We start from the raw sequence: 25,335 nt of genomic DNA, 5'->3' as shown, positions 1-25,335 counted from the left end.
TTCTGACTCTGAATTTGGCTAATATGTAACTGAAAAGTGTCAGTTTAATAATAATTTTAATTTGCATTTTATTAATGAAGCTGAGCCTATTTGATAGTTATTTGTAAGATACATTGTTAGTGAAAGAAATCATGGTATAGGACAAGATATATCATATTTTACCTGTTTTGTAGGAAGTGGGAGATGCCAATAAATGTCTTTTTTTTTTTTTCTCCCCGAGTTTCCGGGGACTTGAACTGTGGCCCCTGCGCATGCTAGGCAAGCGCTCTCCCATAGGAGCTGTTTCTTCAGCTCCAATAAATGTCCTTTATTTGATATTTATAAAGAGAAAACAGGAAGTATAAACCAAAAACTAAAAAGCAACTACTGCGAAGAGAAAGAATAAAGAGAGAAGAAATAGTAGTTGGACTCCCTGAACATATATTTTGTTGTTTGCACTTTAGAAACAATTGTTTTATAAAATTTTTAAAATTCAAAGAAAAAAAATTATGTATTTAGGGTTACATTATTAGGAACTAAGATTTTAAGAAGAGAAAAGAGTTGAAAATATGAAATCAGGTCATACGATAATCCTGTAATCCTAAATTTGAACAGGAAATGCCAGTATAGACTGGTGATATATTTTTCGTGATGAGGAATTCTTGTAGCTCTCTCTCCAAGTTATAATGACAACCTGGGTGTAGTGATTATCTTAGGGCCAGATTTTGGAATCCAGATAGTGTTTTCAATTGAAAGGAAACAAGGCCCCTTGTTGGAGTGGCTGATTTTAGGTTTGGAACAGGAAAGCGTACAGGAGGAACCTGGAACATCTTATAGTAGAAAGCAAGGAAACATTTTTAAGACTGTTGGGGTCAAATCAAAAGGACACAGTGACAACACAAAGTGAGTTCTGTTGTTAGTGAGAGAGGAAAAAAGAGAAAACCAGCCCTGACATTCAGAAACTGGTCTGCACTCAGGCCATGTTTTCTCCTGCTGCTAAACATGATGAGTCTTACAGACTACCTCAGAGAAGTTTTCTCTCAGGTCATGATAAAGTGAGGCAAAGCATAGACAAAACTAAAACCAAGGTCACTGTGTTGCCTACAGAGTACTTAGCCTGAATGAGTGACTTCCTTCTTCACTCGTGGCTGCTTTGTCTTCCCTTTGTCCCCAACTTAGGTTAATTGAGATACTCAGTCATAGAATTGCCCCACTTTCTCACCATATCCAATGTAGAGAAGCTCTTGCTTCCTTAAAAACCTTCCCCAAATTACCACAGTGAAGCCCAGATCCTGTAATAGATTCTCATCCTCTTACTCGGATGCTCCACTGTTCCCTACTGTGTGGTCTGCTTCTCTGCAAGGAGTAATAAACTCACCTTGTTAAACTGTAGGTGTATCCCTGGTGGTCTTTGGCTGAAGAGCAACAATAATAACAAAAAATATTAAATGATTATAGGGCCATGATCAGCATAATTCAAAATGTGGGAAATTTTACAGGCAAGAAGAAAAAGAAATAGGTGGCATTTGTGAAGAGATTCAGAGACCTATCAGCCATATGCAGTGACTAGTTTTGGGGTCCTGAGTACAGAAATCAGCATGTAAGAACATATATTTTGAGGTAGTTGGTAGAGATTTGAACCTTATTAGGTGATATTAAGGAATTATTAATTTTTTTTGGCAATGATGTAAGGTATATTTTAAAAAATACCTGTTGAAAACATTTACATATATAATGTTATGTCTGGGGCTTGCTTTAAAACAATCTCAGGAGGGGGTAGTGGATTGGAATACGTGAAATACATTGAACAAGTGTTTCATTTTTGAAATAGAGTTTTATATATGTGGATGCTCTTTATATCACACTTTGCAACTTGTAAGCATTTGGAAATTCCTATAATAGTCTTATTTTTAAGAAGTCATTTGTATTTCTTTTTCTGTAAATTTGCCTCTTTGCCATTTTTCCTTATTTGTGTGTGTGTGTTGGACTTCAATCTTTTTTTTTTCTTATATAAGAAAATTAGCCTTTGTCTTATGCCTTACAGATATTTTGTATTTGTCTTTTGAGTTTGTTCATGGTGCATTTTTTTTTTTTTAACTTGTGGAGAATTTCCTTTTTTTTGGTCAATTTATCAGTTTTCTGTGTGGCATATGTGTTACTTAGAAAAGCTTCTTTGAGATTCTGTGAAGTTCTTCCATGTTTTCATGCTATAGTATGATGCTTATATGCTTGTGTTAATTGGTCATCATAGTTTTCTCAGTATATTTAGTAATAGTCTCCCCTAGAACTCTGCCTCAAGAATAATTCAGGAAAAATATCGTTCATTAGCTGTCATGATTTAAAAGTGAACACTTAAGAGAATTACTTGTAAACAAAATTGGTTGGTTAATTTTGCCCACCCTTTCCATAGGAGAATTAATGAAAAATCTCTTATTTAAAAAAAAAATAATACAATCAATGTTATATAAAAATCATAAATAATACAGTTCAAATTTTATGATTTTAGAGAAGTTTTAGTGTTTACATAAAGAAGCATTTCTTGTAGCTTTTTCCTTGAGGTCAGGGTTAGGAGCCAGGTATCCCTTCCCTTTGAAGGCAACATCTTAGGCTTGCTCTTGTTTTAGGTTAGACTGTCTTGCATTAATAGAGCAATGAGTTTCTAGCTTCTAATCTTTTAGAAATAGTTGACTATTGCTCTAGTGTCTTCACTGTTGGTTCTGGGAGATCTTTTTGAACCCAGGGATGAATCTTCTACCCCCAGCATCAAAAGTCAGAATTATGTTGAGAGACTTTTGACAGAATCCTTTCTTTCTAGGGGTTGGGGAAGTGGTGGTGGTGAGGTGGCTTGGGTTTCTCTTTGGAAATGAACATAGTGTGTGTTCTCAGTTAAAAATTCATTCTGCAGTTGGTAAAACCCTTTTAGAACTTTTAAAAATCATTTAAGAAAATAAAAATCGAGTAACTATATCTAGTACTATATTTTAAACATTTTACTCTACTGAAAATTTTGTATTCTAATGTTAATTACTTTGATAATACAAGTAAAAAATGTCAGTAGGAAAAATTTTTTCTTTGATTATATCTGCTCTTTTTTTCAGAGTTTGAAGCGTGAGTCTTCACCTAGCTCTTTCCAGCTTAGGTGTGAAAACATGACTAGTGTGACAATTGCTGCTAAAGATTGTGTCACAGTTTGAGTTTAGCTTAATGTTTTTTAGGAATAAATATATGCATTCATTATTATCTCTGGAGCTTCACTTCTGTATTTTCATGGTTTGTTGTATTATATTTTGATACTTACTTAAGGTTTCGAAAGGTATCAAATAGTTGTGAGTGTTTGTCATGTTGATAGGCATGATTCTCTGAGTGAAACCGGGGGATTGATTGGGTATTGCTAACAGAAACCCAGAGGCAGGTCCATCACCTTTCTTCTGCCCCAGATTTTTATGTCAAATGGCATTGGTAATAAGTACATTTTCTATTCTTATTGGATATTCTTACAGTTCTGTCTCAAATGTAGGATTTGTGGGAACAAAAAGAAATGAGATGAAGACCTTATGTGTTACTGGGAAGTGGCTATATAAACTGAGAATTCTGTATTTTACTTTTCAGATGATTTCTTAGCACTAATCAAATGCATTAATCAACTTCCGATTAGCTAACTCATTTGCGAGAGAATTGTCTTTAGATGTATTGCTTTCAAATCGTTTCTGATGTAATTTAGCAAAAGAGGTGATGAAGTTCTTTGTTGACTGATTATCTCTGTTGATTTTATTCTTTGACTTACTGTAGTTTGGCTGGAAGCCATTTGCACCAAAACATGTAATTATTCTTAATCCCAAGTAAGTTTGAAATACACGAGTCATTTTGGCCTAGGGATGTGATAGGATGGGGTAAAGTCTTGTTTTGGATTCCTCCTGAATTGTTTCTTCACTAATTTATATTTTTGCCCAGCTTATAAACTGGAAGGGACTTTTATTAAGATCTTTAAATACAGTAGACATGGAGATAACAGAGCATTTATACTGCATATGAATAGCTTAATGGAGAAAGGAAAATGTACCCAAATATCTAGACCAGTCCAGTCTGTGCCTCACTGTCCCCTGTGCCGTGTTAAAATATACAGATGCTGGGGCTGTTGTGGGATGGGGTCTTTATTGTTCCAAAGTTCTATTGCTAAATGATACATAACCAAGATTGACAGTTACTGCCTTAGATAATGGGTACTTATGTAACTGACTTTATAGTTTTGTTCAGAACTTCTGGCATTCATTGAAAAGAAGAAACAGCAGTATCATAACTCTTTGATATCTTAAAAACTTCAATCATCGGAAGAGGCACTTCAAAACCCCCTCTATGAACCTGGTATGGTTTAATTTTGTAGATGTCTACAACTGTTTACTGTCTTTAATAGTTTTGTCAAAGCATTCAAAAACATTGTTTACCTGGAAGAGTTTTTATTGATCCTTGTTTGAATAATACTTGTGGAATAATATTAAATCATAACTGTGTGGTGGTGTTTCTGCATGAAGCTCAGTGCAGCTTATTGATTCCAAAGGTTGCATTTTATTCATCTTGAATTTTCAGCCCCTTACAGATTCTTGCACATACTATGGAGGTGTTTTATAAATGCCTTCAGAATAGGTGGGTTCAAGTGTTTAATTTCCTGGTGAACTAAATTGCTAAAAAGAGAAAGCTTAGAAAATATAGAGTTAAGAGATGATAACTGTGCTTCCTAGACCATCTGTCACCAATATCAATTGTTTCTACTTGGCACTGTAGACTTTTTTTTTTTTTAAGGGGAGGGCAGCTTGTGTAAAGTTAAAAACGAAACACTCTTAAGTTGTTCTATACCTCTCTGTTTAGTAAGTCAATGCAGTTATTTCAAAAATTGATATTTTATTACTCAATATAGATGAATGTATTCAGTGCTTATTGCAATAGCAATACTATTTTAGCTATTTCTGCCTTGCCACTTTGTAGTCTGTTTTTGATGCATCAACCTTAGTGATATTTTTAAAATGCAAGTCAGAGCATGGTACTTCTCTTTTCAAGTCCTTTCAGTGATTTCCAGTCTCTCAGAATTAAAGTCTAAGTCCTTACAGTGGCCCATGCATGAGACATATTCTCCATCCTGTGTCTGTTTACATTAGTCATTACTCTTTCCTGGCTAGTTCTTCAGCTGCATAGTGCCTTACTGTCAGAGAACAAGCTGGACATGTTCCTGCCTTTTCACCTGTCCCTGCCCCTCCCCTTGCCTATATGTGGGATGCTTTCTGCAGAGCATCAACATAGTAAGCTGCTCTCACTTTATTGTTATTATTATTATTATTATTATTATTATTTGCTTAAATACCCCTTTCTTGTCAGGTTTGCCAGAGACCATGTTTTAAATTCCATCCCCTTTCCCCACACCTCCAACCCCCTGTCCCTGCTTTTCCCCCTGCTTAGAGATTATTACACTTGGACATTTTACTTGTTTTAATTTTTTAAATTTATTTTTTTCTTGTGAATAAAATATAAGTTCTACAAGGCTAGGGCTTTTGGTCTGCTTTGTTCGCTTTTTATCCCTCCCTGTCTTCTAGAATAGTGCTGGGCACAATATAGTGTCAATAAATATTTGTTGAACAAATGAATTATTGAAGCAGGCGCAGTAATAACAATTTTATGGGACTCGATATTTTTATTTTAAATTATAAAAATGTTCATATTTCTTGTCAAAAAATTTGCCTCTGGGTGTGGTAGCGTACGCCTGTAATCCTAGCTGCTTGGTAGGCAGGGTGAGGCCCTAAGCAACTTAGTGAGGCCCTCGCTCAAAAAAATAAAAAAATCCCTGGGTATGTAGCTCAGTGGTAAAGTGCCTCTGGGTTCAGTCCTCAGTAACCTCCCCACAACCCCCAATAGTCTAGTAGCACTGCTCAGTTAATAAAAAGTAAAGGAGGAATAAGGCTTAGTCTATCCTCCACTTCTTTTTTTGCAGCACTGGTGATGAACCCAGGGGTGCTCTACCACTGGGCTGTATCCCCAACTCCCCCTCTCCTTTTTGTTTTGAGACATGGTCTCACTAAGTTGTCAAGGTTGGTCTGGAACTTGCTATCTTCCTGCCTCATTCTCCCAAGTCACTAGGATTACAGGTGTGTGCCACGATGCCCAGTTTCATCCTCTACTTTTTAGGGATGAATTTGATATATTATAAACCCATTCCTACCTGAGGTGACTTTTTTTTAACACAGACACAATGGGAGTGTTTAAAATTTTGAATTCAAGCTTGTATAGTTCATTTTATAGATGGACTGTATTTTGAAAATGAACTCATACATGTTAGCAAAAAATATCAAAAATGTAAAAGCTTTGGTAAGAAATAAGATAGTGGAAAAATCTTGACTTAAGTGTTCTTGATGAAATATTACGAGTTAAAATGCAAGTATAATGTATGTTCCAAAGCTTGTAGAAGGTAGGTTTACCCTTTTGCCAAAGTCTGAGTTCCATCAGTGGCCTTCAAGGATCTGCTTAATCTGTTGCTTCTATGCTAGCCCTCTCACTTCACCTCTGACTCCCACTTGTTCATTTCACCCTGGCCACTCTTTGTTGGCCAGGCATGCTTCTACCTTAGGGTCTTTGGTACAACTCAGGAAAATTGTCTATGAAAGAGGACAGCAAGCCTCTTGGAAGAACAAGCTGTTACTTGTACACCCAAATTATCTAGAACCATGAGTGACCTGAGTGGTAGAATGGAGTCCAAGCAAAAGGAAGAGATTATTTAAAGAAAGAAGAATGAGCAAGTGTTGAGTGCTGCTGGGTAGGTAAATGAAAAAGGATTGAAAATGTTATCTGGCTTTTGTAATGTGGGGGCCAGTGGTAACCTTAGCAAGAGTTGTTCGATTGGAGTCATGTAGATAGAGTCCAGATGACATGAGTTTGAGTAAGTGAGGAAAAAGGAAATTATTGTAAATACAGATGATTATTCAGACATTTGGCATTGAAAAGGAAAAGAAAGGATGCTAATGGAGGGGGATTAAAAAACATTTTTTAATTTTTTACTGGGGAACCTTGAGCATTTTTGAAAACTGATGTGAAGGATGCAGTTGTGGTAGACACTGATTATATGAGAGAAGGATGAATTAATAGTATAAATCTTGAGAAGTTTGGAGGGGATGGAATATAAGGTGAAGGACCTGATGTTCCATAGGAGAATAGCTTTTTTACATAGTGAGGAGAGAAGGAAGCTAGGATTGGATGCAAGTTGGACTTCAAATGGGTGCAGGTGGTTTGTAGATTCAATTCTTGGAAAGATAAGGGAATTTCTTTCTGAAACTTCTGTTTTCTTTCAAAATTAGGATTTACATCATCTGTTAAGAATTATGAGTTAGGAAGAGGAATTACAGTTTTGAATAAACAACATAGTCATGGAGAGTGATTGCTGAACTTTTAGAAAGAGTGGCAGGATCCTCTACAATCGGGCAATGTCAGGATAAAGTTAGACATCAGGCATTTGGATTAAAAACTTAACCATTTTGTTTCTTGGTTATAGAAAAGAAATGTATTCAGTTTCTGCAAAGTATAATATGTTGTGAATAAGGCATTTTTGTATCCTGGTAGCCCGTAAATTTATAGGGGACCTTTCTCATGCGCAATAAGAGGTATGAACAATACTTCAAAGGTCATATCTGACCAAGGAAGAGGTAGGTCGTTAGATATGGGAAAGATTTCAATAAATGTATTTGGGTGGGGATGAAATAAGGAAGAAAGACCAAAGAGTGGAGATAAAGTGTTGGTACTGAAAGAATGGACATTTTTTTAAGCTGTCTGTTTTATCTCAACTCCCTAAGGTTTCCCTCCCAGTAATGGGAACAAAGCCCTTAAAGCTGTTCCAGGAAACAGCCCCAAACAGAGAGTAAAAGAGTAAATTGAGCCTGATAGCCAGATAGTGCTCAAACAGTAGGATTACCAGAAACTATTGACCAGAATCTACAGCCTGTTGTAAAACATTGTGAAACATTTTGTCAGCAAACCCAGACCCCCTTTGAAATTTCCTGGCAGCTTTGTTCCCCCTTTTCCCCCTTTCATGTGTGACCCCTCCCGATGTGTGGTTTCTGCCTTTATAAACCTACAAGATTTTCTGCTGGGGACTCGACTCCTGGAGTTGGGTCCCAGCGCGCTGGAATAAACACCTCTTGCGGTTTGCATCAAGTGACGCCTCCTGCGGTTGATTGGGGTTGCCGTCCATCCATGGGACAGAGTTGGGGTTTCCTTTTTGGGGGGCCTTACAGTACCACGTTAGTGAAATGGCAAGTAGTCCAACTTGCCCTAAATTATCCTTGAGTCCGTGTCTTTCTGTATAGTATGAAACATCAGTGAAGTTTATGATTTTAAAGCAATTTCATAAAAAATATATGGCCCTTAAAGGAGCTTATGTGCATACCTATTTTAGGAAAACTTTTGGAGTAGTCATGCAATATATAATGAGCTTTATGCAGCATTGTAATTTTCCTAGCATGGGTATGATGAATTCATAGGACTCAGTAAGTGTCTTAGTGTCATTGTTGTGATCCATTCAAGGTTTTTTCCCCTTCTCTCAGCAGATTAAAAAAAAAGTTCCAAATTTGAATCCAGAACTTGAAAAAATGCCAGTTGTCTAAATACAGTACCATATTATGATAAATATAGCTATTGAAATTTTAAAAATCTATTCACAAAACTTAGTTTTAATATTCATAGCAGAACTTTTTTGGAATGTTATCTGAAAAACAGGACCATTTTATCATCAGAGCTGACTATTAATTAGGGTATTGTTTCAGATATAAAAGTTGATCTGCCACTGAAATTCTATTTGAATATGTATAGTTCCAAGCTTGCTTTGTGTATTTAATAACTTTAGTACCATAATTACTCTGTTTACAATTAAATTTTGGTGAATATGCTAATATGGAATATACCAGTGAGTGATTTCAGCAAAGGACAGTATTGATTTGCATCTTGATGTGCTTTTCAATTGCATCTGCATTTCATTTAGTATCAAAGGGAAAAGAAGCAGTCAGATTATGTAATGGATTATGTGATAAAACTTTTTTTCTTTCCTTCGAAACCTCTCTGTCGCATTGGCTACTATAATAGTAGATTTGGGCAAAGTGGGCTGAAATTAATGCAGAAAGATTTAATTTGGTTATGGGTTATACCCTCCAGTGTATTGTTTAATAGAAACCTTAATGCAGGTATTGGTTTCATTATTAGAAGTCTGGAGTGTACTAATGCAATTGTTTAATTAGAATTAGTATTTTAGAATACTTGTTAACTACTAAGGCAAGGACTTGTGCTTATGTTATTTTTGTGAGCAGGGACTTTGGTTCTAAGTAATTCCTCTTTCAGAAGTCATCTGAGGAACAAGTAGATTGAGACACAACTGATTTTATAGTCTCAAAAACTAGGAGACTTCCTGTAATCTTTAACCAGAAGATAAGAGGCACCTCCAGTGCAGTGAGGTAAACCAGGAGGATGGGAGGATGTTGAAAGGGACACTCAGGTGTAGACTCAGATCTCAGACAGAGCTTGCAGAATCTGTTCTCCCAAGTAAATGGTATCCCTTGAGAGGCACACCACTAAGCTTTTGTTTGGAAGAACATGAGTGGTATTGACAGAAAAGGGCCTTAGGCAATGTTAGGATATCATGAAATGTCCTGTATTGTTGTTGTACTAGTGTATATGCATACATAAAAATTTGTCATTCTGTACATGAATGCAGTTATCAATTTATTGCCTCTCAACTCCAGATTTACCTTTCTTTGCTCTGTTTGATACTTGAGCTAGACCCTGTAAATATTTTCTTCTTTCTTTCTGGAGTAATGTTAGGTTTTGCTGATAAAAGGTGAGGAGGGGTTACTGCAAGACAGCAGAGAAAGGGGCTTTCCTTGCTGTTGCAATGTCTTTTTTTTTTTTTTTTTTTTTTTTTTGGTTTGTTTTTCTCTCCTAAGGTCCAGCTGCTAGCAGTACTTTCTCTACTGTGAGTTTTTTTTTTTTTTTTTTTTTTTTTTTTTTTTTTAAGCACTGTAGTAGCAGCTTTTTGCTCCCACCAGTACTCTCCAGTGGACCAGCTTCCAGCTTGCCAGTATTCCAGAAAACTCTACTACGCAATAGGGTATTGCCACAACCTCTCCAAAAGAGAGTAATTGGGTACTTTCTATTAACCTTGGAGATAGTAGCAGTTACCTGCACTTGCTAGTCCCATATTTCTTAAAATTGTTTTTTACCCCCTTTAGTGGTTTACCACCTTTTATAAATTAATGTTTTTTTATTAAATTCTGTTTAAATTACTAGGGTGTTTTCTCTGAATGAACCCTGTTATGATTTGTGTAATTGTTAACTTTGCATAAATAAAACAGTAAAATAAATCGTAAGTGTACAACTTGATTAATTTTATGAACTGAACATACAGTTTAAGTATCACTAAGATTGGGATATAAAACATTGCCAGATCCCAAGGAAACTTCCTTATGATGCCTTATTCCAAATTTTAAGTCATTTCTTCCCCAAAAGTATTTTATATATGATTTTATTATATCTGCTTTCTTGTTGGTGGGTATGTGGGTTCCCAGTTTGTTGCAATTATGAATAAAAATTGCTGTTATTCTTGTACATGTCTTTTGATGGACATGTTTTCATTTGTCTTAGGTATATACATAGAAGAATTGTTGTATCAGTTAACGACTGTCAAATGGATTTTCGAAAATGGTTGAAGTGGTAAACAGTGTATGAGAGTCCCAGTTGTTGTGCCTTCTTACCAGCACTAGGTATTGTCAGACTTTCACAATTGAGGTCTTTAAAACCTTTAAGGAATAGATCATTTAAATGCTGTTTTAATGTTTTAGATGGTAATAAAAGAAGAGAAACTTCCAAAAGTTTTTTTTTTTGGTGTGTGAAGTGAGCATATTAATACCAAAACAAACATGACAACAGAATGAATCAAACATTACCCTTTGTAAATTTATGATTACACAAATGGTATGCCTTGACTCCATGTACAAATAGAGAAACATGTGTCCCATTTGTTTACAATAAAAAAATAAATTAAAAAAAAAAACCAAAGAAGCAGAGATTACTCTCTCCAGACACAAAATATATACCCCAAAGCCACACCTCCCAAGGACCCACCACTGACAGCCACACCTCACCTGCCTCCAATTACCACTCAATTTATCCCATCAGGTGATTGGATTAATTCTCTGATTGGGTTAAGGCTCTCACATCCGAATCATTTCCCCTCTGAACCACCTGGCATTGTCTCACATGTGAGCTTTTGGGGGACACCTCACATCCAAACCATTACAGTGTGTGCCATATGTCAGTTTATGTGCATATATCTTATAAAATATTGAAATAGCCTAGCAATGTTCTCCATGTTCATGAACATGGAGAGCATAGCCAAATGTACCTTTTACCAACCTTACTTCCTTTCTGCCTGGCCCATGATAGATGCTCAATATTTGCAGAAGAAAGCAAAGGACAGAAGGAGGGAGGGAGCTTTAGCTGCTAAAAGTCAGTTGTTTTGAGTCTGGGATTGAGGTGGGAGGGAGAGAAGGGAAAAGAGAGAGGAGGAAGGAAATGAGAGGGGAAGGCTTTTTTTAAAAGATAAAAACAAATGCTTGTAAAATTACACAGAAGTATGCTTTATTTGTCCACTTGAGTGAAAAGAATGTCAACTCTCTTCTCAGGATAACCTGTTTTAAGATGGGCCATTATAAAAAGTATTCCCTAGCCATCTCTTCTTTAGATTCCACGATCCCAGCTCCTAAAACTTTCCCTCAGAGCCTTCAAAAAAATTTTTTTTGTTCTTATCTATACCAATTTTTATTTCTTCTTTAAAAGTCACAAATATTTGATATTACCTCTCGTTTTCACTATCCTTTTCAATGTTTACCTCTTTTGAGTTAATATGTAGTTAAAATAGAAAATAAATATTTATTTTTTAAATCTTTAAAGGATAAAGCATATTTTAAACCCATGGAAAGGGGTATGTCTAAGGCTGGCATATCAAAACCACTTCTTTTTTTTTTACATAAAAAATTATGTTGTCAGATACTTCCTGTTTTTAAGGGAGCAAATAGATTGATTACTACATTCAACCTTTTAAATTCCCCATGCATGTGCGCGCGACACCCAACAACTTTCTGCACTATGAAAAAGTCAAGTTTATATTTTCCATGAATATATCTTATAAAATAAACTCTTTAAATTGAAAAACAGACAAACAAACATGACAAAAGAAAATTTACAGATCAGCCGGATATCAATTTTGTTTGTAAATAAAATAGTAACAAATGGAGCCCAGCAGCACATTAAAGAATCATATGCACCAAGTATAATTTTCCCCCTAGAAAGTTATGTTAAATTGCCCTCTACCAGTATGTGGTATTCTAACTGCATTTTTTACTTTTTTTATGTCTCTCAATACTTTGAAGAGATAAGTCATTGAGTAAATGCTTGTTTATTAGTTCACTACCATTGAACCTCTTGTACCTAGGAGAAGCAGATCCTGAGCACTGACATGGCCTTTGGTTTCCTAAGATCAGCTTGAGATTGTAGGGGCCAGTGGAAGGGTATCCTCCACATCTTTTTCCATTAGAAGCCACATGTAGGAGTTTCATCTAGGTACATTTTAAAGAAATATTTTTGTGTCATAGTGACTTATGTCAGAGCCACAGAGTAAGTATGTGATTCCTTAACATTCATGTGGAGCTGACTTAGGTGTGAGGATGGTTTTAACCCAAATGCAAGGTTAGTTTCACATACTAGATGATGTTTTTCATTCTTTTATTTTTGTTTGGGTGGTTTTTGCAAAGAATTTGGTTATCTAGGAAAGAATACTTTTGTTCTGTTGCAAGGCCAGAGGCCCTCCGGGGCTCCTGGGTCCAGGTTCTTGGTGTCCTGAGCCAAGAATTGAGCGAGAACTGAGAGGATAACAAGCAAGACAGAGGTTTATTGAAAACAAGAGAAAATACTCTGGGAGAGTAGCATGGGCCAAGTGGCAAAGTAACTACACAGTGGAGCTTACTTTTATTGGGCAATGTTAGTTCTTTCCCCTTGTCCCCGTGTGGATATGGGGTTGATTGACACCTTGATTGACAGCTGAACCTGACATAATTTCTTCTTTGCTACCCATGCATAAGTGTCCCCCAACCCACACAGAGGGAAGCAAACTGCAGTGCTAATGATATGTTAACTAGCAATAAGTTAACTTTAGGTCAGTCCCTGGGCTACTGCACAGGCTTAAGATCTTTGGAGACTTTCCCTTCGTTGCCTTAAATTCCCTTTGTGGTCTTCTACCTTCCTCTTTCACCACAAGATGATCCAGTTTTCCCTCATAGGAAGGAAATTCAGATAGAATGTTGTGAGTGCTCTCCGTTTGAGCTGAGAACCCCAAGGGGTGGTCCCTTCCCCATGCCCTGTCTCCTGCCTAACACGTTTGTGTGAATATTTTTCGTGCTTGGTTTTCTTGAGTTGGTATGGTATGTAATTCCTTGAGCACTGTGGATTCCCCTGATATGTATAAAAATGAGGAAAAGAAAAAACAGAATTGGGTAACCATTTGGAAAAAACTGGTTTCCTACCTCACATACCAAAATAAATACAAACAGATCAAAATTTTACCAGCAAAATATTAACCATAAAATAATGAAAACATGAGCGCTATTTTTTTTTTCTTTAGTAGTGGAGGTCTTTCTGAGGGTGTCATAAAATCCAAAACCTAAAAATAATCAGTGTGAAAAGATAAATTGGGAATATTATTTGCAACACAAAGATAATTTTTAAATACGTAATATATGAGTTGAAAAGCAAGAATAATAATCTGAAAGAAAATGAACACAGTTCACTAATAGTTCACAGGAAACAAAATACAGAGTTTGCTTAGAAATCTTTTTCTTTCTTTGTGTTGAATGGGAATGGGATGAGCTCACTGAGTATGAAAAGGTTTCCAATTTTGGTCCCTTGGTGGTTGTTAATTATAGGAGCTGTAATTTCTTAATGTTTGTATACAATACAGAAAACTTTATCAAACAAACATAGGTTTAATGAGTGTATTTTTCAAGATGATCTCATGAGCACCATCTTAGTCAAGGAATAAAACTTTGCCTGCCAGGTGTCCCATCGTAGTCACCACGTGTCCCACCTTAGTCACAACTTCCATATACTTCCTCCAAGTAAAGTCTGTCTTTTATGATAACCACTTCCTTGTTCTTACTGTTAATTGTGCATCCCCTAAGCACTGTGGTGTAAATTGACCTGCTTTTGTTTCATTTTAGATACGGTATTTTAAGTTTTTTTAAAGTCCAGTTCTCTTCCCCATTCTGGTTCGCCCTTTATTTGTTGAAAAATTGTATGTGCTACAGTATTCTCATGGTAGTTTATTGATCACATTCCTATTTTAGTTTATTGTGTTCTTTTCATATCTTGTAAATTAGATTTGATCAGATTCAAGTTCTGTTTCGTCTTGGTTTATCTGTTTTGGTGTGGCTGCTTAATGGATGGTGGTGTGTTCTTTTAGCAGGAGACAAATGGATCTCTTATTTTCATGTTAGTAGCTACCAGTGCTTAATGCAAATCAGATCCATTGGGAGATGGAATTGGGAATAATGGTGCTAACCTAAAACCATTCTTCTTATTAGCTGAACTATTTCTATAAGGAGAAATTTCTCTTCATCTTTTATTTGCTTACCCAGTGGTACAATTCATGTAGGAAAGAGGATAAAACCTTGATTTTCTCCCTTTACCAGTTCTTATAATGAAGTAGCTTCCTGTTATCCTCTTAAAGTTTATCCATTTAGAATTTCTTTTGTGAACTCTTCAGATATACCCATTTTATGTGTTTGAATGCATTGTGATTGTTATTTTTATTGACTCAAATTGTCCTCTCAGTTGGAGTATCTTTGAAGCTGGCCTTAGACCTATTTGATATAAACCCTGGTAGTTTTTGATAGCTTTCTTGCCATTTAGTATGACAAGATGGCCTAAGTTTTTCTTACAGATTTTCAGCTCCAGAACTGGAATCAATCTTTTTTTTTTTTTTTTTTTTTTTTTTTTTTGTGGTGCGGATTGAACCTGGGGACTTGTGCATGTGAGGCAAGCACTCTACCAACCGAGCTATATCCTTAGCCCTCAATTATTTCTTTAAGGAGTGTAGAAACAGTATTTCAGAAATACAGTTTGTGTGCTAGGATGCTTGTTTTTTTCTGGTTTGGTTATTGTTTCTAAACTTTTTCTGTGACTGGGGCAAGGGATAACAAAGGATCGAATATGTATGTATATGTGTACTTTTTTGTAAAAGGTAAACTCTTATATTTAAATGTATTTTCACGTATAGCACTTTTAATATACCTTTCCTTTTTCTCATTTGTATCTCCTTTCTTCCATATTTGAACTGTGATTTTTAAGGACACCAAGGATAGTAGAATGAGAATGATACCTAGTTACAGTAGTTTCCCCTTATCCACTGGGAAATCATTCCAAGACTCCTGCTGTGGATGCCTGAAACCTCTGATAGTACTGAACCCTGTGTATACTCTGTATTTTCCTGTACATACATATCTGTGGTAGAATTTAGAGTAAGAGATTAACAACAATAACTTAATAACAGTCATAACAGTATACCTTAATAAGTTATGTGCGTCTCTTTCTCAAGACATGTTATTGTATTACACTTACCCTTCTTGTAATGTAAGATGATATGGTACCTGTCTGCTGAGATGAAATGAGGTGAATGACTTAGACATTATGAAGTAGTCTTAGGCTACTGTTAACCTGTTTTGCTTGAACACAAGCAGTGCAATATTGTGACAGTAAATTTTGATAACCAAGATGGATGCTATGACTAATGGACGCTGAGGATATGCAGCACAGACACATTGGACAAAAGGATGTATCCTGTCCACATCTGAGCAGAGTGGTATGACTCAAGATTTCATCATGCCATTCAGAATGGCGTGCAGTTTAAAACGTATGAATTGTTTATTTCTGGAATTTTCCATTCAATATTTTCAAACCTCATTCATCTGTGAGTAACTGAAAGGATTAGTGAGGGATTCTTACTTATTTGCATCATTCCATATTTATGCACACAGTAGTCTTAGTTAACGAAAGTATCACTGCAGTATGATTACTGGAAAGTTGCTTCTTTTATATATGTTCTCCCCCTTTTTATAGTTGGACTATGTCTAGATTGTTTGAAGATTTGCCCATTTTATGTACTCTATCCTTTCTAACCCTTTTTTCCATTTCAGTTCTACATAGGTGTGTGTGTGTGTGTGTGTGTGTGTGTGTGTGTGTGTATATTTAGTGTGCAGTGATGTTGGTGTTTCTTTAGTGATTTTGGTTATCTGAGACACCCCTGCGCTCCATCCCCAGCACCACCAAAGTAAACCCAAAGAAACCACTTTCTAATTTTTTTGTCATTTCTGATTTTCTGTTTTTTTTTCCCTTTTATTTTGTTTCTCTTAAGCCATTGAAGTGTTTCTTTTCAGTCTGCTTGCCTTCTAATTTAATCTTCATTTCTGAAGCTATTTTGTCTTTTTTCTTTTTGGTGTTGGGGGTCAAATCCAGGGTCTTGCATAGTCATGCCAAATGCGTTCTGCCACTGAGGTATCTACCTAGCTCCTTGTCTTTTATTTTTAACTATTTTTTTATGCCACTTAGTTTATGAATTTTTCTAATGCTTTTTCTTGTTAGTCTTTGTATGTAAAGTTTTGTTACCTTGTTTTGAAATATTTATCGCCGTTAATTTTCTGGAAGGAAGTGTTTTTTTTAAGGAATATTTTCTCCCCTCCACCCCATATCAATTTTGTGTGGTACTAGGCCTTGATTCCTTTCGGTTGCTAGATTTGTACACAAGTAGTTTTCTTTAGGTACACAGTTTTAGTTGATGTGGTTCAGGTTGACTTTATATCATTTCTAGAGGTCCCTCTCCATTTGTTTTTGTGTAGTCTTCCAAAATCTGGAGGTTAATTCCCAGGCTCACTTTTATTAGAACCTTTTCCTTATATTATCTTCATAGTGTTACTTTGTTTTATGTCCATAGCGATTTCTCTTTAGCTTGGGTGGAGCCTAGCTGGTTACTTTTGAGAATTTTCCTGTCTGGTTTGTCTTACCTGCTCATTCTGGGATTGTGGAAATAGAGCTGCTGTCCCCCAGTTTTGTTATCCATAGGTTTTAAGTTTTGCTCTCATGTCGTCCTGTCTGGTGTTAAGGGGAAATTCAGGGAGTTTAAACAGCTGTGCTGCTGCAACTACCATGATCAGGGTTTAACCTTGAGCCTAAATTTCCTTCTCTGTTAAATGGATGTGGTAATGTGGTCTTCAGGGTCTAGAGGATGAATGAGACCCACTTAAAGCATCTAATTCAGTGTCCCAAGGGCCCGTTGTATGTAATTGCATTGTTTTCACAATACAGTCGTACTGTGAACTTAACACATCACTGTTCATTTTCGTAAACCACTCATGATGTTGCTGTAGTGTGCATTCTACTTTATGCACCTTTCCCCTCAATTGTTCATGGAATAATTTTTAAAAATAACGTTTTAATCATACATGATTTGTATTTGAAATTAAAACTAAATATTTTCTTGAAAGTAATTGCATAGATTATTTTATTTATAGTCTCCTGTCCAATTTAAGAAAAAATGAAATTGAATTTGAGCCATTATAAACCAGAATTAGCAGATGTCCTTAATTTAAGTGTTGGGATAAGTAGAATTTGAACAACCTCTCTGTTGCACAGAAGCTTTCCTTTAGGAAAAATGTTTTGAACACTACTGAGATTATACTTGTGAGTGTTGCTTTGTTCTGTCTTACAGTGAAAAATGCCTCGTGTGAAAGCAGCTCAGGCTGTAAGACAGGGTCCTGCAAAGAGACGTCTTGCGGAACAATTTGCAGCTGGGGAGATAGTAACTGACATGTCAAAAAAGGAATGGAAGCTAGGATTACCCATTGGCCAAGGTGGCTTTGGCTGTATATATCTTGGTAAGTGTATGAGTACTTCTGATTATCAATCCAAAGACTTATATGCTTTCTTATCAAAATGGTTTCTCATTTGTGAGCTATTTTTGGATGTTCCTAATAATGTGCAGTCAACGTAATATTGTATGATTAAACAAAAATGCATCTCTGACATAGGAGTAGAAGATCGCTCATTTAATCATAGTTGAAAAGAGAATAAAATATATGTAATACTGTCACTAGTGTGCTCTATGACTTTAGATTTTTAAGGTATTTTATACAATTTTAATCTCTTTTGAGACTCAAAGGTATGTACTTCTTTTCTCCCCCACCTCAATCCAATTAGAATGGATTCCCTTTTTGACAATTTTATATGCTTTTTACAATTGTGGTTTTTTTCTCCTTTCTGTACAACCTTAATAATCAGTGTAATGGAATTCGGAAAATGACCTAAGAAACTGCATATTGGGCCTGATCAAATGTAGCATTAATTAGTGTACTTACATTGAAATTTTTGGAGATCCATGTAGAACCCAGAAATTCTGTAGGTTAAATTATTGATTTATAAAGTACTTTACCTGGTTGTTCACCAGGAATATTAGTAGGGGTTGTATTAATGCATTTTGTTATTTGCTTTATTTTATAACCTTTTGTAGATTTGAAACTTGCTTTGCATATGTGTTGTGTTTTGTTTGTATGTATTAGTAACAGGTGCTATCTAGTGGTATTTTTAACATCTGATGGTTTGACAGTATTGTGTGATAAAACTGCTTTTTTAAATCTGGGATGACCAATTTAAGAAGGAGGGATTTGCTTCAATATTTCTGCCTCCAGTTTATCTCTTTGTACCCACTGATACATTGAAACAAAATATTCAAGATCATCTTTAGTGTCTATTCATGAACTTAATAGATTGCCTTTGAATTTTCACTGAGTTTTTTTCTTGCAGTATTTGATACTGTATATCTTTCTCAAAAAAAAAAAAAGCAAACTTCCATCATCTTCCATGGTATTATACCTTCTCCCCTCATTTTCTTCTTCTCTGGCTGTGCTTAGTCTTCTTTGTAAGTACTCATGTGTTCTTCCTTCCTTGGCTCACTTATCTCTCTGTATGTTTTCTCAGACTGATCTTATTAGATTTCATGGCTTTTGTTTCTTTTCTTTATTTTAGATTTCCTTGTCTTTTATCTGTAACCTTATTTTTGATCTCCTGTATCCAGGCCCATGGCCAGTGGCCTACAACAGGCCTGTAGATAGATGACCCATAGACATATCTTAAATTTATATCATATTTTCTGATCATCTCATGATTAAGAGAGGGTTATCTGAATGAATGAAACCTGTTAAACTAGAAACTGGGAAGGTGTTCTTGAGTATTCCTGCATTAATAGTCCTAGTACCTTATCTAATCCTGTTGCTTTAACTGTGACTTCTCAAATCTATCCATTTCTCTCTGTCTTTGCTGCCAGTACCCTAGATTAGGCCATTATCTTCTCTGGACTCACACTGTCACAGTTCTGTCCAGTTCTGACCTCCTTGCATCCTGTTGTTCACAGTGTGGACTGAGTGTGGCCTAATATGCCAATAAGATCATATGATCATCCTGCTTAAAACCTCTTTAATGTTTCTCCAGTGAGCTTGAAGAGCCAAACTTTTAAAAATGGCATACAGGAACCTATATATGTTTTTTTCCACCCCTTTTGTCTCCTCAAATCTGTGCTTTAGCCATCAGTCTGCTCTTTGTCTCTGATCTGTGACTATGCTGCTGCTGCTTTTTTAAATTACTGATATATTTTGTTTAACCAATACTTCCAACAATCATTTCAACATATAATTAAAATTGTCCATGGGATAATTTACATTATTTTTATATTGTTTTGGAAAAAATTAATATTTTTATTGAGAAAATATGCTATATAAAAAAACTGTCTGACAATTGAATGAATTTGGGCATCAGCAAATACTTGTGAACTCATTTCCACAATTGAGATAATTAACTGTCACTTCCAGAAGCATCCTTCTGCCCCTTTTCTCTTCTCTTTTCCTCACTCTTTTTTTCTTTGTGATAACACTGTTTAACCTGAGAGCTACCCTTTTAATACATTTTTAAACACAAAACAGTAGGTTAACTATAGGCATTATGTTGAACAATAGATCTCTAGAACTTATCTTACATAACCAAAACTATATGCCCACTGGACAAAAATCCTCACTGCCCCTTTCCTCCCTGGCAACCACCATTCTCTCTTCCTGTGTTTGACTGTCTTAGGTACCCCATGTAAGAATCATGCAGTTTTTGTCCTGTCACTTACTTGATGTTCTCCAGGTTCATCCATGCGACTGTAAATGATATTATTTACTTTTTTTTTTTTATCTGAATGATATTCTATTTGTGTTAGTAGCTTTCTGTTGCTGTAACAGAATGCCCAAGGTAAACAACTTAAAAGGAAGAAAGACTTATTTTGGCTCACACTTTGAACTATTTTAGTCTATGGTCCCTTGGCTCTCTTGTTTTTGTGCCTGTGGTGAGGCAGAATGTCATGGCAGGGAGCATGTGACTGAGCCAAGCTGCTCACCTCATAATGGAGAGAAAGCAGAGAGAGGAAGGGACCAGTGTCCCAATAGCTCCTTCAAGGACATGTGCTGAATAAACCACTTCCTTCCATTAGATCTCACCTCCTAAAAGGTTCTGCTGACTCCCAAAAACTACATCAGCTAGGGACCAAGCCTTTATACAGATGAGTCTTTGGGGGAACACTTAAAAATTCAAACCATAACACTGTCATCTGTTGTATACCATGTTTATATATTCTTCCTCTTGGTGGACATTTAGGTTGTTTCCATGTCTTGGAAGTAGTATGAAATGCTTCAGTGAAACATGGGAATGCATATGTCTTGTTGCATATGTCTTTTTATATGATGCTCTTTGCTCCCCAGAGCTCGGTGTAGAACAGCTATATTCTGTGTTATATAATACACATATATAATACGTGTATATTCCCCTTGTGTTTACCCTTCCATAAGGCTTTTTACATGCATTGAAATTACTTTTTTTAAATTCCAGAATAAACATGTGCTTCTTGACCAGAGAGGACAGCTCTTGTTTTCCTTGTGCCTAGTATATTTTGCACTACATATTGTTTGAGTGAATTATTGAGCTTGCTTTCCTTCCCACCTTTCCTCATCTGAATTATGCAGTATTATTGGGATGCTATCCTTCATTTTAATATTTGTTAAAAATTCTGAACCTGCTTTATTACTAATTCAGTATCTCAGTGATTTTCCTTGGGGCTGTTCCTCAAGGAGCTCAGACCTCTTCATCTGCCCATATTAGCCACTTTTATCAGTTGGTCTTTTTCTTTAGTCTGAAGTATTTAAGCTGCAACCCTTCCAAACACTGCTGCTTCCCAGCTGATTGTAGTTTCTTGGTTTCCATTGCCTGTTCCTCCATCTTATCAGCTTCTAATGTGAGAGTGCCTTAGGGTTCAGTCCTAGAATTTCTTCTTTCTCTAGGGGATATTTTCCAGTCTCAGAGTTTTATAAATAAATAGTTTATCTGTGTTGATGACTCTCAAATATATTTCCCCTACTTAGACTCTCCTGAACTCAAGACTTAAATATCCAACTGCCTTTTAACGTCTGAATTTGGATGTTTAGTAAGCATTTCAAACTTAAGATAATCCAAAGCATTAGTTCCTCCTGCAATTTTCTCCATTAGTAAGTGGTGACTTCCTCTTTCCAGTTGCTTAGGCCAAAAACCTGGAGTCATCCATACCTCCATATTTTCCTCTTAAACATTTACATTCAATCCAACAACAAATCCTGTTGACTCTCCTTTGAATGTATAGTCACAGTCTGACCAAGTATCACCATCTTCTCTGTTTCCATGCTGGTTCAAGTCATTCTTTCTTCTCCCTTGGAGTACTATTCTTGCTCACTAACCTGTCAGTTCTGCCCTTGCTCCCTGTATACCATTCTCCAAAAGCAGCCCAAAGTGTAAAAATCAGTCCGATCTTGCCAGTCCTCTTCTCAAAACCTTGATGTTCCTGTTAAGCCCTGCTGCTTTTCTGATGTCTCCTGTCATTTCTCTTCTCACTTTTTCTTCCCCGCTTACACACTTGTCCAGCATGCTCCCACGTCTAGTCCTTTGTGCTCTTCTGCCTCTGTACTCTTGGCTCACTCCCTCACTCCCTTGAGATCAGTGCTTGAGTAATGCTGTGTCCACGAGTTCTCTTCCTACACTGTAGCTCTGCCTCCCTTTCTTGCCAGCTTAAGTTTCCCTTTGGCACTTACCATCATCAAACATACCTATTTGTTGTCTGCATCTTACTACTCAATGGTGGCTTTATAAGAATAAGACTTGTTTTGTTCTTGTCCACTGCTAAATCCCTATTTTCTAGAAACAGGCATAGAGTAGGCATTTGGTAAATAGTGAGAATATGGGCAATATTATGTGCTTAACTCAGTATTCTGAGGAAACAGTCCTTCTTTTTTACATGAAATAAAAAGATGGCCACGTTAAAATTATTCTGGATGGCATTTAAAAGTTCTAGTGCTAATGTCCTTAAGTACTGATCTGGATGAGTTTTCCCCAAATTAGGGTTTTTTGAACTTCCTCTTTTACCCTTCAGATGTTTCTTATAACAGATTTCGTAGTTTGTTAAATTTCAAAAATTACATCAGTTATTCTCCAGGGAATTCATAGTACATATCAGAATGTCAAAGACCATGAGTACTTTTTTGAGTTAAAGAAATATTTAACTTAAACTTGGGGTTTTCTGTAGTTGAATTGATCAAATTCTAGAAACCAGAGATTGTAAGATACATTCTAGTTTCAGACATGTTAAAACATGAGCAGTCTTAAAATTGATGAAATGTGCTGTGATAATTCCCTGAAACACATGTTTGGGAACTGAAACTTACTCTATCAAGGGCTTACAGATATACAGATCTAAATATTAGTATAATATTTATAATAATGTTACTTGTTCTGATATTTTTTAACTTTATTTTAAACAGCTGATAGAAATTCTTCAAAATCAGTTGGAAGTGATGCACCCTGTGTTGTGAAAGTGGTAAGAAAATATTTCAGCTAATTTTTTTCTTTTTGTAACTGAAGTTAATATAATATTTATTTTGTAAAACATCCTTTCTGATAAGTAGAATTAATTAAACCATAATGTTTTACATTTTTAATAATGTTTTATAAATGTTTTATGAGAAACAAAAGAAGCCTTTCACTTTTAAATAACTTGTGTTCAAAAAGTCCCACTGTCCTATTTTGAATTAGATTCGTACTGATATTTGGGGTTGTTAATAAAAGTGTAGAGATATGCAGATGTGGAATAAAAATATTCAGCTCATTCTTTTAGTTTTAGCTGTTTGAATTAGATGAGATGCTTTTTATATTTATACCCTGTAAGACTATACTGATTTAATGTAATTTTATTATATTTCATTTTATATTTATTTCTAGGCTTCCACTTGGTCTATTTTTTTCTTTTTGCTTATTCCCAATTTTTCCCCCTTCCTTGTTCATTTTAATAAATTGAATTATTTGTGATTGTTGGCCTTTCTTTACTATGTTAATGTCAAATTAGCATGTAAGGATAGACAACATCCCATCTGACATAATAAGCAAACTGTGAATAGCCAGGTCAGTTTACAAATTTGTGAACTAAAAAGACTACTTTTTTTGTTTTTTAATCAATTATGCATCTTTTTACTTACCAACATTTGTAGGTTCCCTCCCCAAAAGTTATTTCTTGTTACTGAGGATTGAACTCAGAGGCACTTGGCCCCTGAGCCACATCCCCAGCCCTTTTTTTTTCTATTTTATTTAAAGACAGGGTCTCACAAGTTGCTTAGGGCCTCCCTAAGGTACTGAGACTGACTTTGAACTTGCAGTGCTCCTCCTTAGCCTCCTGCTGGGATTATAGGTGTGCGCCACTGTACCTGGCCCCCAGAGTTCTTTGATACATGTTTTTATTAAACAGAAGAGTTAGCAGAATGTGTTATTTGGGGAAATCAATAACTCCCGGGTTTTCCTAAAGACTTCATAACTCAGGAATTAGAATTATTTCAGAGTTTTTTGTTTTGTTTCACTCAATCTTTTTTTACCCCTTAGGAATCAACTTTTTTTGGACCAGAATCATTTAAATGATTTTTTAAAATATTTTCCTTATTGAGACATAATTTCTTCAGGGAAATACATAGACATAAAATAGTTCGAAGACTTCTGACAATTGCATGTAACTGTTTAACCCTTATTCCTGTTAACATTTTCCCTCACCCCAAAAAGATTTCTCGTGTCCTTTTTTTTTTTTTTTTTTTTTTTTTTTTCTCATGTCCTTTGACAGTTAAATCTCCACTTCCCAGAACCCTTGGAGGTAAAGATTGTCTGAGATTTTTTGCTATGGATTAGTTATTACTGTTCTAGAATGTTACCTAATGGTATTATGCAATATATATTGCTTGTGCTTAGTATAATATTTTAAAGATCACTTATATTGTTCGTGTATCAGTCATTCATTCTGTTTTTCTGTTGATACATAGTTGGATTGATTCCTGCTTTTGGCTACTATGCATAAGCTTCTGTAAATATACTTGTACAAGTGTTTTTTTATGGACATAGGCTTTATTTCTCTTGGATAAATAAATGCTCAGAAGTTGAATTGCTGGTTTGTAGGGAACACACATTCGAATTTATAACAGAGTATTTGACAGATTTCCAAAGTGATTGTGCCATTTTACACATCCACCAATAATGCATGAGGGATCTGATTGCTCAGTCTCACCAGTATTTAGTATTGTCTTTGTCAGGTTTGTTTGGGTTTTAGCCATTATAGTGGACACGTATCAGTGTCTCATTGTGATTTCAGTTTGCATTTATTTAATGACTAATAATTGTGAACACTTTTCATTTTACTTATTAGTCATTCATATATATCTTTTTGTGTGTGGAGTGCTTTCTCAGCCTTGTCCAATGCCTTCTTTATATTATTTTTAAAAAAATAGCTGGGTTGTTTTGCTTTTTCCTAATTGAGTTGAGAGAAAGTTACTCTGGATATGTCCTTTTGTAGATATATGTGTTGTAAATATTTTCCCCTAGTTTGCTCGTTTATTTTCTGATTGCTTTTTATGCATCTTTTGAGATGGATCATACTGTTTTCTCCTTTATTCTGTTAATGGGGCAATTACATTGATTGATAATTGAGTGTAGAATTATGTTTGCATTTTTAACACATACCCTGCCCAGTCAAGTTGTATTGTGCTTTTTACCTAATGCTGAAATTACTTTGATAATATTTTGTTAAGGATTTTTGTGTCTTTCTTCATAAGGGATATTGGTCTTTAAATTTCCCCTAGTATTTCTAAATTA

General features: G+C 35.6%; 1 protein-coding gene across 4 annotated transcripts in view; it reads left to right on the top strand.

Moving 5' to 3' along the window:
- Window positions 1-25,335, top strand: part of VRK1 (VRK serine/threonine kinase 1) — a 79,878-nt gene that overhangs the window by 16,833 nt on the left and 37,710 nt on the right. For all 4 annotated transcript variants that reach the window (XM_079126554.1, XM_079126552.1, XM_079126553.1 and 1 more), the window contains exons 2-3: window positions 17,813-17,978; window positions 22,974-23,029. In XM_079126554.1, the coding sequence (XP_078982680.1) occupies window positions 17,819-17,978; window positions 22,974-23,029 (216 nt within the window). In that variant the 5' untranslated portion in view covers window positions 17,813-17,818. The remainder of the gene's footprint in view (window positions 1-17,812; window positions 17,979-22,973; window positions 23,030-25,335) is intronic.

Source organism: Sciurus vulgaris (assembly GCF_902686455.1).
Source record: "Sciurus vulgaris genome assembly, chromosome: 2".
In the NCBI taxonomy this organism is placed as follows: domain Eukaryota; kingdom Metazoa; phylum Chordata; class Mammalia; order Rodentia; family Sciuridae; genus Sciurus; species Sciurus vulgaris.
Note: the sequence above shows the minus strand (reverse complement) of the source record. Positions and strands in the feature narration are given on the sequence as shown.